Below are 12,652 nucleotides of genomic sequence, written 5' to 3'. Positions count from 1 at the left end.
CTCATTAGTGCAAAACAGACCTTCAGAGAAGGAGGAAAAGAAAATACTCCCTTAGGTACCCTGGTTGACAGAAAAATCAAATCCTAGCTACTCAGGAGACTGAGATGTGAGGATCACTGTTCCAAGACAGCCAGGGCAGGAAAGTCTATGAGACTTTTATCTCCAATTAACCACCAGAAAACCGGAAATGTTGTGCAGGAAGGCAGGAAGGAAGGAAGGAAGAAGGAAGGAAGGAAGGAAGGAAGGAAAGAAGGAAGAAAGAAAGAAAGAAAGAAAGAAAGAAAGAAAGAAAGAAAGAAAGAAAGAAAGAAAGAAATACAACTGTAAAGGTTGTGGAATTCAGCCATCCACCCCTGGGGCAAAGCAAAATATTGAACTGGGAGTACTTTGGGACTCATTGATGATGGATAGCTCAGGAAAGTGCATTTTTCTTAACTCTGATTTACTGTCGTACTTCCTGAAGAAAGGCAAAAATCCCACCAAACCTTTTGTGAAATTTGGCATCTAAGGCCCTCAATAAATCAAAAGGTAGTTTGTTTCCTGATAGAGTACTCACCAATATCTCTACAGAGGCAGCCAGGAGAGCCAGCAAGAAAGACTGTCTAACTGGTAGCCTTGACTTTAATGTGATCAGCCATGGAAAAAGGTCCCAAATGCAGCATTCCATTCAGATTCAGAGACAACCATACAGAAGCTATGTGGATATAAGAAGGAACTTGTATGGGGCAGAGAAAGAAGTACTTTAAACCCCTGACCACTGAGCCTATTTTGTGTGTGTGTAGAGAGAAAACAATTATCACAGGAATTGACAGGTACATTTTTGTTAGAATTTTTTAAATTGACAAACTCTTCAACAGCCTGCAGAACGGGAAAAAAAAACACCTTTGCCACATCTGACAATGGATTGATAGCCAGAATGTACTGGAGTTCAAATGCCCAAAGACTCAATAACACAATTAACATATGGGCAAATGAACTGGACTGAGAGTGCCCAAAGTAAGTACAAATGGCCAAAAAGCACATGAAGAAATGCTCAACATTCCTGACAATAAAGGAAATACAAATTGAAACAACACTGAGACAGTCAGATGACTATAAAGAACACAAACAACAAATGTCAGTGAGGGTGCAGGGGGAAAAAGGAACCCTTTACACTGTTGGTGAAAATGTGGATTCATGCAACCACTATGGAAATCAGGATGGAGATTCCTAAGCTAAAAATAGAATTAACCTATAATCCAGAAATACCAGCCCACATACCCTACAACTGATGAATGGATAAATAAAATGTGGCATCCATTCACACAATTGAGTAGTATTCAGCCATAAAGAAGAATAAAATTTTGGACAGAAGTGGAGATCATCATGTTACGTGAACTAGGTCAGGAGGGCAAAGATCAAATGTCTTCTCTCATCTGGGGAAACTAGACCTAAAAGCTATTGATATTGTCAAACGTACAGATAGATGTACAGATGTCATTGTGGGACTGTTTGGGAGATGAAGGAGAATAAAGAGAGAGACAGAGAATGATGAAGGACAAACGATACTGAAATACATGGCATCCATGTGTAAAGTATAATATAATTGATACCATAGTGAAACCCCTTTATACAATTAATATACACTAAAAACACAATGACAGGAATGTAAAACTGGTTCTGGGGGGCAAGGAAGGGGGTGCAATGGGAAGAAAAACAGTGAAGGAGGGTTGCTATGCTCAAAGTACTTTATATACTTGTATGAAAACAGCAATGAAACTGTATTAAGAGAGGGGGCAGGGAGGGGAGTGATGGGGTAAATTTGATCAGGGTACATTATATGTATGTATGTAAACATCAAAGTAAAACTCTGCCCCCCTCCCCTGCTCAAATAGGATATACTAATAAAAATGTTTAAAAGTAAGCTAGCTCTTGATACATGGATGGATAATCCCCCCTGATGCAAGAGAGGATGGAAAAGAAATCAAGCAATGAACTGAGAACAGGACACTATGCACTTGAAGGCACTGTGCTCACAGGAAGTCAACTCAGGCCCGGGGACCAGGCTTTCAAAGTACCACAGTCATCGTGGCTTTTGTTCATAGCCTTGGTGTTGCTGGACTTCTGCTCACACCTCGCAGTGTTGTCTCTGAATGCGTTCTGAGTGCTTTCTGATTTCAGCTTCTAGGTCCTATGCAAGATGATTAGCTGATAAGGGAAATAAGAAGCAAAGATTGAAGGGAAGTCACTTGGTGAGGGAAAGGCAGCGTAGACAGTGGTCCAGGCTTTACCTCCCCTTCCTCTCTCTCAGAATAAAATGTGTTGGCTGAGACAGAAGTCAATGGGCTGTAGGCTGCTGGTGGTTAGTGTAGGCTCACCGGTAGTCTCTGGACTACCCCGCATATCCAAATGGACATAATTCATTGTACTTATAAACTGGCTTGTTGAATTGAAAGCCCTTTGTACAACTACTTAATGATTTTAAGTGTAGAGGTGGTTGTGGGGGGAGGGTGTCTAATTCATTGAAATGGAGGCAAAAAGCTCCCCCTAGTGGGACATGGACTCTACTACAGACCCTCACCTCTTCTGTGAGGTTATTGTTTGTGTCTCAATTGATGTTGGGTGCCTGTCCACACTCCACAAACTGTCATGTGATTTCTCAAACATTTCTCGGGAGACAGTACCCACCTCACCGGATCTGGGGGACAAAGGTTTCTTCCTCAGTAAACTCGGGGAGCGGGTTTGTGAAGCCTTCTTTGCCTTTCAACCAGAAAGTCGTCTGTTCTCCTTTGCCCTGTGGGAGGTGGAGGAGGTGCTGCTAAATCACAAGTGGGGAGGGCTGGGGAGTGGGGGGGCCTGGCCAGGCCTGCCTTGCTTCTGAGATCAGCAGATAACCTGTGTGATGATTTGCTTGAGCTTTGTTATTAAGACACAGCAGAGAATCAAGTTTGGGGAGAATGCGATGTTAAAAGAGTAATAAACAGATTACACATTATTATTATTAATATTAACATTATTTTACAATAGTACCAAGGCTTGAACTCAGAGCTACAAAGCTCTCACTTGACGTTCTTGCCCATGGCAGGCACTATATCACCTGAGCCATGCCTCCAGTCTAGCTTTTTGATGATCAGTCAGAAATGGAATCTGCCTGGATTGGCTTTGAACCATGATCTTCCAGAACTCAGCCTCTTTAGGAGCTAAGATTAGAGGTAAAAGCCACTGGCACTCAGATTCAAAATCTCAATATAAGTTGAGTACCAGCTAAAGACTCCCTCACATTTTTTTTTTTTTTTTTTACATCTGAGCCTCACATCCAGTGTTTAGCACCATCCCCATTTTCTCAGAGGTGACAAAACCAAATCTCCAAATCAGACATCTCGGAGGGAGTGGCAGGATCTCCAGGAAGGCATCCATGGCTGCCTTCCCAAAGGTCTTCTACATTCCCAAGATCGGTTGATGAGCTCCAGCACTGCAGCCAGGAAGCTGGCTTCTCCTCACTGCCTTTTCCGGGCCCCCACCCCCACCCAAACAGCCTGTGTCACAGTGACCAGCCACCATTCCCATGTGCGCATGCCACAGGGGAGCAGCTGGCCCCTTCCCTCTCCCTGAGGAAGGACAATCAGAAGGGAAAGAGGAGACTGTGCTCTGGTGTCAGAGGAAGAGGAGAAGGCAGGAAAATGGAAGAGGTATTTGCTTAATGTACAGACAAGATCCTAGACCCTCCAAGGCCAAACCCACAGGCTTCAGGAATCTTGGTCCCTGGTGCTTTGATGTTGTTTTGTGGGTGAGGATCTAGTGGGGTGTTCAGGTGGTAGCTGAGGGACATTGGTGGCAGGGACAATGGAGGCAGTGTAAGGAGCCAGTCAAGGTGAGAGTTGACGTGTTCTGTTTGATGTCCCATGTTTGAGAGCTTGCACAGCCCTCTCTAAAGGCAGCAGACCCGGTACTTGGACTCCTTAGAGAGGCTTATGAGGTTGCCCTGCACCATAATGAGGAGAATTATTCTTCCCACTGACTTTCCTCGGTCTGTCCGTCGGGACCCAAATTGGGTGGGTAAGGCAGAGCCGGCCTGGTCTTACCTTGACTTGAATGGAGCCTCTCTCTTGCAAATCGTATCCTCCTGTGTTCAGCAGAGCACCTGCAGTGCTCTCAGAGACGTGGATCCGAAGAGCTGCCAGAAACCAATCATTGTCTACTTAGGGCCTTATCCCGGGGAGGAGGCAGAGCACACAGAAGGAAAGCTCCACTTTGCCAATTCTTGGATCACCAGCACCTCTTAGGAAACAAAGTGCAAATGGTGTCTGAAATCTTCTGCTTAGGCTGGGACTGCACACTATCTGAACACTCCTCAGGGAGACCAGCTCAAACAGTAGCATGCTCAGCTTTGAAACAGAAGGCAGAATTGACTGAATATATATGCAGGCAAGCCCCATGCCCGGGAAATCCCTGGGCTCCCCAAACTTGCAGGGATTCTCCAGGAAATAGTGCTGAAAATGTTGGCTGTAAGGTGGGCACCAGTGGCTCATGCCTGTAATCCTAGCTACTCAGGAGGCTGAGATCTGAGGATCAAATTTAGAAGCCAGCCCTGTAGGAAAGTCTATGAGACTCTTATCTCCAATTAATCACCGAAAAGCTGGAAGTAGAGATGTGGCTCAAGTGGTAGAGTATCAGCATTAGACACAAAAGCTTTAGGACAATGTCTAGGCCGTGAATAATTCAAGCCCCAGATTCAGCACCCACACATTAAAAAACATTGGCTGTAGCTAGAAATGCAACCGTGATCTAGTGTGGAAGCTATATAACAGTCACCTTCTAAACTTTTTCTGAAAACCTTTCCTTATGAACTAAGAGAGGGGTTTGAGTCTGTGCTTGACTGTGGTTGATTAACTTAGACAATGATGTCATCAGAGGGAGACGATTTGTGTGCATATGTTTGTGTTTGTGTGTGTGTGTGTGTGTGTGCTTATATTGTGAAGATCTATAAGTTCCAAATAGTATGAATGTACAAACTCTCCAAAGTTTAAATTATTCTTTTTTCTGTGTCTCTCTACTGATAAGTGGCATTTTACCATATCTGGTCTACTCTTTGTGTGCTTGTGTTGCTTGCAAATGAAGTTTTATTGGAATGTGGATGTGTTCATTTATGTGCTTGTTTCTACAGGTACTTGTAAGATACCACAGCAGAGTTAAATAGTTAACTCTGTGGCCAGTAAAGACTAAAATATTTGCTGTTTGGCCCCATACAGAAAGCCTCTCATTTAACTGATTTCTGTGTATGTGTGTTTGTTTGAAGTAGAAAGTCTTGGAAGGAGGGCCTAATCCCAAGAAGTGCACAGTGTAAAACCCTGTCTGTACAGCTTATGATTGGCATAGTCTCAAGCAGATAACAATCTTATCTTCTGGAAAAGGGACAAGAAACCGGATATAAAAAATGCAAATGAATCTTCTAAAAACACCTTCTGCTGAAAGACAGGAGACAGAAGGAGAAGGAACAGCTGGTGCTACGTTCACCTTCCCCAAGTACCATAAAGTGATACCCACGCAAGCTGCTGCTTTCCATCCTGGAGGCCATGTTCACAGTGTCTCCGAACAGACAGTATCTGGGCATGGTGATTCCCACCACACCAGCCACCACAGGGCCTAGGAAGAGAAGAACAAATGGGCCTAGCTATTGGCATTTCCAAGGCTGGGCTCCTGGCTACCTAGCAAGCCAACAGAGCATCATCAATAATTATTCAACAGTGCCTCTTGTGGCAGAGGGTGGCACTACAACTAGGCACTTCCCCATCCTTCCTGAGGAAAATCAATGACTGTTATCTTGTTATGGGTGAACTACTGATGACAACAAAGCCCAACCGCAGTGCAAACATGCGATATTTAATCCTGATTGGAATTCAGGTTTTCCTTCAGTGGAGACTGGAAGGTCAGGAGGGACCGGAACACCCGCTGCATCATTTTCAGGACTCAGTGTAAAGGGAAGAAAGAATATAAGGCTCTCTGTTTAGAAAGTTTTAAGAATTTCAGAACAGTAACAGAAAAAGTACTAAACCAAGTAGGGTTTGTTCTACACAGGCCTCATGCCTATGCCTATGCCTCAAAAGAGAACACACCAGGGGCTGGGGATATGGCCTAGTGGCAAGAGTGCTTGCCTCATATACATGAGGCCCTGGGTTCAATTCCCCCGCACCACATATACAGAAAATGGCCAGAAGTGGCGCTGTGGCTCAAGTGGCAGAGTGCTAGCCTTGAGCAAAAAGAGGCCAGGGACAGTCCTCAGGCCCTGAGTCCAAGCCCCAGGACTGGCCAAAAAAAAAAAAAAGAGAACACACCAAGGAGCCTTTGACTTAGATGTGTAAAAGAAAAGCAACCCGGTACACCTGTCTTGCCTTTGGTCCTCCTTACTTTTGGCTCAAAACATCTCTGAATCACTGTGTGTCTTTATTTCTACCAAGCAACTCAGCTAAACAGATATACATGCACAAAAACATCCCCAGAGGTTGCTAACTTGCAGTGGCTATTTTCCTCAAAGCCTCGGGCCTAGGACTAGGGCCCAGAACCCTCCCTTCCTGCCACCAACCCCCAACCACCTGCCTCCCATTCTGAATACCCGTGTGGAGCCCAATCCGGAGCTTGAGCTTCTCCTCGGGCATGTGTCCAATCTGGAAGTGGATGGTGGCACTGAGGAAGTGCAAAGACATGGTGGCAATCTCATGCACATGCTTGCTGCCATTGCGAATGGGCAGCCCACTGGCCACCATGTATGCGTCTCCAATGGTTTCCACCTGAAAGCACAGTGACAGAGACAACTTACTCTTCCATGAGGGAGATGGCGGGTGGAGGGAGATGGGAGGAGAGTCATCACTAACCCTAGCTTTGAACATCACACTTGCTGACCTCCAATCCACACGAATTCATTTCTGGTCTCTTCCTCATTCCTCCCCAAAGCCTTTCACACCACAGCCCCTAAATTGGCCTTCCAAATCTGACATTCGTGGTGAGCCTATTTCCCCAGCCCAAGACGAGCAGCTGCTGGCCAGGCACTCTCAACAAGGGCTCCATACATACATACACCACATATACCTTATTGATCTTATATATACAGCTCCTTCTCCTGCAATCCTTCACATACAACCACCTTTTAGATCTTCCACCACAATAGAGAAGCAAACGACAAGCAGAAACTTAATGCTCAACCTTTTCCAGATCTAACCAGCGCTTAGCAGAATCCAGAGACGACATGGGAAGCTGTGATTCCAAACACTAGCCAGGGACAACTCTGTAATGGTGACCCTCCCAAATTACAAATAATAATAATGTCAGCGCTTGGACAGTTTTAACCTGCTTCTGGGCCACTTCTCCGTACCATGAGGTGTTACAAACAAGCTGTAATATCTACACCTGCAAAGCATCAGTGGGAAGGCAGTTGTCATTGGGAAACCCCAGGTGGGGCTTTCCCAGGCAGGGAGGGTTCGGTTGGGCCTGGGTGATGTGTGCCATCCTTTCAAGCTTGAGTGGTGTCCTTGTGTGTCATGGGTGCTGGGGGTTAACCATTGAGGATCTTTCACTCAGGGATATGGCTCCATTGTTCTCCAAATAGACACCTGGAATCATGGTCAGAGCAGGTGCAGTGGAGAATGCCCACCAGGTAAGTGTGAACATGGTCCTATGGCACTGTCCCACCATCCCTGATCTGACTCCACTGGAAAAATCTGAGAATGAGCACAACACAGCCATCTGCTCACCACTCAAAACCAGACTGCTGCTGCTCTGCTGGCCTCCTCACTCATCCTTCCTCTGGGTAACCATAGTCATCATTCTCCTTAGCAGTGTGCCAGTCAGGTGGATGTCACCACCTCTCCTTTAGGTTCTCTAAACTCAGAAAGTCTCTCGTTACCCTGAACTTTGCTAAGGATCACTACAACTGTAGCAAGACCTGCACTGGATGCAAAGGCATTTTTTGAAAGCTTCTCCAATCATGAAGGAAGTCTATTTGGGAGGAGTTATTCAGCAGAATTTCTTGAGAAATTCATTTACTGAGAGAAAACAGAGGGTGCACATGTGGTACTTGACAAGCACATGCATCAAGGACTACTCAAACCCTCTTCCAAGAAGACAAGCAGGAATCGCATAGTGAATGTTTGCCATCCTTGAGAGCTGGCATGGAATGGAGCCTTGCTCCCTGCTTATGTTGCGGGGCAGGGGGGGTGTTAATGAGGGAGGGCTCCCTGCTTATGTTGGGGGTAATGAGGGAGGGCTCCCTGTTTATGATTGGGGGGTAGTGAGGGAGTCCTCCCGGATGCTTATGTTGGGGGAGGGTAATGAGGGGGGGCAGATCCACCCTCAATCAGGCCCCAGCAATGGCAGACAAAGAACACACGTTCCTCACAGACCAAAACCAGAATCCTCACCTTATACACGTCGTAGGTCTGTATGATGTGATCAAACAAACTGTACAGGTCATTCAGGAGCTTCACTACTTGCAAGGGAGAGCTGAGAGAACACAGTTTTGTGAATCCGACAATGTCTGAGAAGAAGATCGTCACAGATTCAAAATGTTCTGGCTCCACAGACTTCCCAGCAATAAGTTGTTCTCCAATGAAGCTGAAACCAGAGGAAGAGGCTATTTCTAAGCAGGATCTTATTTGTCTCACCCCCTCCAGAACCCCCACAAAGCTGTCCTCCTAGGTCCTTTGTCTTCGCAGAGCTAGGGGTTTGGTTAGCAGAATCTATCATCTGGAGGAATCACTTTAACAACCAATCATTCATCTGTATTTTCCCTAGAGAAGTGCTCATCTTGGTTGACATGAGTCATGGGGAGAAGTCAGACAATGGGGTCACACACCTGCTTTTACAAAAAGGGCTTTCTCATGGGAAACATCTCATTTTCCCCCTACTGGCTAGAAAGTTGGCGAAGATTTGATCTGCAGATGTGAAAGTGAATGTAATCATTCTCCCATCACAAATCAATATTGTTGTCTGCACAGGCAAACCCCACCCCTCTTCTTCAGACTACATGCAGATAAATTTATATGAATTCTAACAGCAATTGCTTCTACTAAGGATTATGAATATTATTGAGCATAATGCTTCTTCTAAAAATGTACAGATGAAAACAGAACCAAAAACAAAGCGATGTTTGAACTCGAGGGACAGGCTACATATTACGCTGTGCAAAGGTTGTGGACTCCTGTGGTCACTGTAACTGACTTTGGTACACTGGACTCATTAGCAATTAATCAGACTCATGAGAGTCGAGTGCCATCTAGTGGTGGCCTGCCCATCGTTGCATCTACCCCCTCCCACATTAAAAATGGCTACCTTCTGGATTCCAATGGATGCATTCAGGGGACCCAGCCTCTCTTTCCCTTAGCAAGTTGTGCCAAAATTAAAAACAAAATATTTGCCCAGTTAAGAAGAGTTTGGCATCCTTTTACATAAATAACACTGGAAATAATCCCTGCACTTGAAACCAGTTGATAATCATGTTGCTATCCCCGGGGCCCCACCTCCTACCCCACCCCCAACCTCCACCCCACCCTACCCCAGCCCCGCAAGTTTCTCCATTGTCCCCGAATACCTGGGCAACATCGTGCACAGAAGCTTCTCCACCTTCCTCTTCTCTGCCTTCAGCTGGCAGGTCCTCTCTTCCACCACCTCCTCCAGGCGGTTGGCATATACTTGCAGCTTGCCCAGTACATCATCCAGTATGCTCACACGGCTTTAAAAGAACCCAGAGGGCACTGTCTTCTTCCAAGAACCATGGGGCCAAACCCAACTCCAGCTCCACATTCCACGAGAACATGCCCCACCCCTGAAGTTCCCTGGGGAACTTTAAAGGCCCCTGCCTAGGGACCACAGAAAGGACTCACCCTTTGGGACTGGCTTCTCGAAGCATCATCTTGATGGAAGGGAGAGTGGGCCTTTCCTCTGGGGACTCGTCCCAGCACGCCCTCACCAGGACTATGATCTTCTCATTGCCCTTCTCCTCGGACAGGGAGGGCCGCAGGGGCACAGATGCCCTGGGGTCTTTGATTCGCTTGATGATTTCTGAAATTCATTTGGGGTTTAGGTCACCAAATGGCTGCGTTCTGCCTTTTGCTACACTTCCCTTCAAACAGTAATGGTGCTCTTCAATTTGCAAACTGAGTTTTTAAATACACAGAAACTGTTTAGAATTCCAGAGAAATCTGTATATTTTAATAGTCTGTATATTTTAATAGATGATCTGGATGTTTTAATAGATACTTTCATCTAGAAAAAAAATGAAGCGTTTGAATTGAAAAATAGAAACATCTCTTGATTTATCAGTTTCTAAATCAGGATTCTTTCATTGAGTTTTTCTTGAAGTGAATCATTCCTGAAATCATGATTTCAAGAATGGGTAAGTGCTTGGTGGTGAAAATCCCTGATTTGAGCTTTATGAAATCTTTCCTTTCATGTAATATATTACATAAAGCAATTTTAACAGATAATAAACATCACTACCATGTTCTACCTCCACCAAAGCTTGTAAACCATCTTCCCTTCCTCACAGGCTTCCACCAATATCTGTTAACCCAGAGTTTGTAAAGGAAAACAATGCATTGAAAATAATTCAGACATACTTTGGTATAAAGTACTGTGATAAAACAAAATAAAAACACCAGTTTTGTCTCAAAAACACACAGATTCCAAATGAAATTGAATGGCTGTGATATGGATGAGTCTTGAATGTATACTATGCCCATTAATTAAGAGAAGGCAGTCTGACTTATTCTGTGTATGCAGTCTGGAAAAGACACAGAAAACAGATTAAAGGTAGATAAAAGTCTGGGGAGATGGTAGGAGGGCTGACTAGGTGAAGTTTGAGGGTTTGGGGAAGGGAGCACCTCTGTACAACACTATAATCACGGATCCACCAAAGGACTTCACAACACAACACAAATTACTTCACAACACAATGAACCTTAAAGGAATGCCAACTTTAAGGTAATACAACCCAGAGACAGAATGTAGGTTGTGAAAAAAAAATGGATGTAGCTGAACACTTGACATGTTATATAACTTTATTGAAGAGAAGAGGAAATGGGCTGTCTTACTGAATTTCCATTAAGACCATAGGTCTAAAGACCAAGAGTATTATTTGTAATCACTGTATTTTAATTTCTTCTCCAGGCAGTATAGGTTGACAAGTCTAGAACCACCATGTACCAGAATTAGACAAACTAAATAGATGGCTGAAGGTAGGAGCTAGAATTCTTACTGTTGGCAAATACAGTTAGGATGAAGCACAGTGTTGATTACTTGAGTTGGAGAGGTCAGCATGCAGTCATGTCTATCTTAATATACAAAAGATGTGTGTGTGTGTGTGTGTGTGTGTGTGTGTGTGCACAAATGTTTATAATCATGAATCCTCCTTGCTCTATCCACTGAGAGCTTAGAAGCAAGGAGTCTCTAGTCACAGCATACATCCCTGCCATCAGGTCTTATTTCCTAGTAATATCCTCCCAGAAAAGAAGCCAGGACTTTGGTGGTGAAAAAGGGCTGCCTCTAGTACTGGGACATGGGCTCTCACAAGACCAGGAGCATCTTGTAATACCAGAAAGCAAGGAAGTGCTCAAAAGCAAAGCAAAAACACACCAGTTCTGTGTCAAAGACACACAGATGCCAACTGAAATTGAATGGCCAGAGATAGAACCATTAGAACAACAAAATAAAGAGGTATTTGATTATATAACCCAAAGTAGAAATAAATATTCATGAGTTCATGCCAATCAAAATAAATGATCAAAGGAATAAATAGAGCCTAAAGACACAGAGAATCCCAAGTCATCTCTGGAATTAGTGTCTCCTCAAGGAGGCAGAGCTTTACTCCCTCTCTTGTACATATGGGCTTCCCCAAGTGATTTTCTTCCATGGAAGGCAGATGGAAGGGGGAGATCAAGAGCAGCTTTCCAGGAGAGATATCAACCAGCACCACCTCAGCCATGGCAGCCATGTTGGTAGCACATGACCTAGACAGGATTTGATGGAAGTGGTTTATGTCAGCAGTCTTTCTTCCAGACACACACGATCATAATGACAGTCTAGCCACCAGAAAAGGAGTGACATTAGACCGACTCCAGATGAGACACATTCTATAAAATACCTGTGGGTATGCGTCAAAAGCATCAAGGTTATGGAAGTCTAAGAAATTCCCCCCTGGGGAAACTTTACAGACATGATGACTAAATGTGACATAGTACCTTGGTGGCAATGTTGAGACAGAAAAAGGGCCATAGGAAAATCCAAGGAATTCTGAATTAATTTTGGCCTTCAGTTTTGTCATTAAAAAAAATAATACAGGGGCTGGGAATATGGCCTAGTGGCAAGAGTGCTTGCCTCGTACATATGAAGCCCTGGGTTCGATTCCCCAGCACCACATATATAGAAAATGGCCAGAAGTGGCGCTGTGGCTCAAGTGGCAGAGTGCTAGCCTTGAGCAAAAAAGAAGCCAGGGACAACGCTCAGGCCTGAGTCCAAGCCCAGGACTGGCAAAATAATAATAATAATAATAATAATAATAATAATAATAATAATACAGCTTACAAAATAGTATGTAAAATGTAACTTTGCTTAAAGCCTACATTATACTGCCTAAATATTCTGAAAGAATGGGCATACATAGAGCATAACTCAAGGTAAGCTACAG

At 44.4% G+C, this 12,652-nt stretch overlaps 1 protein-coding gene across 1 annotated transcript in view; it reads right to left on the bottom strand.

The window, feature by feature from the left end:
- Nucleotides 1–2,668: 2,668 nt before the first annotated feature.
- Nucleotides 2,669–12,652, bottom strand: part of LOC125343759 (guanylate cyclase 2G-like) — a 35,231-nt gene continuing 25,247 nt past the window's right edge. Inside the window, exons 15-21 of the mRNA XM_048336293.1 lie at nt 9,852–10,029; nt 9,560–9,700; nt 8,391–8,583; nt 6,590–6,764; nt 5,524–5,622; nt 4,062–4,153; nt 2,669–2,773 (exon numbers count right to left, since the gene is read on the bottom strand). Of these exons, the coding sequence (XP_048192250.1) occupies nt 2,669–2,773; nt 4,062–4,153; nt 5,524–5,622; nt 6,590–6,764; nt 8,391–8,583; nt 9,560–9,700; nt 9,852–10,029 (983 nt within the window). The remainder of the gene's footprint in view (nt 2,774–4,061; nt 4,154–5,523; nt 5,623–6,589; nt 6,765–8,390; nt 8,584–9,559; nt 9,701–9,851; nt 10,030–12,652) is intronic.

The sequence above is a fragment of the Perognathus longimembris genome, chromosome 2, assembly GCF_023159225.1.
Source record: "Perognathus longimembris pacificus isolate PPM17 chromosome 2, ASM2315922v1, whole genome shotgun sequence".
NCBI classification, from domain to species: domain Eukaryota; kingdom Metazoa; phylum Chordata; class Mammalia; order Rodentia; family Heteromyidae; genus Perognathus; species Perognathus longimembris.
The sequence above is the reverse complement of the archived record's forward strand: the minus strand, read 5'-3'. Positions and strand labels throughout refer to the sequence as shown.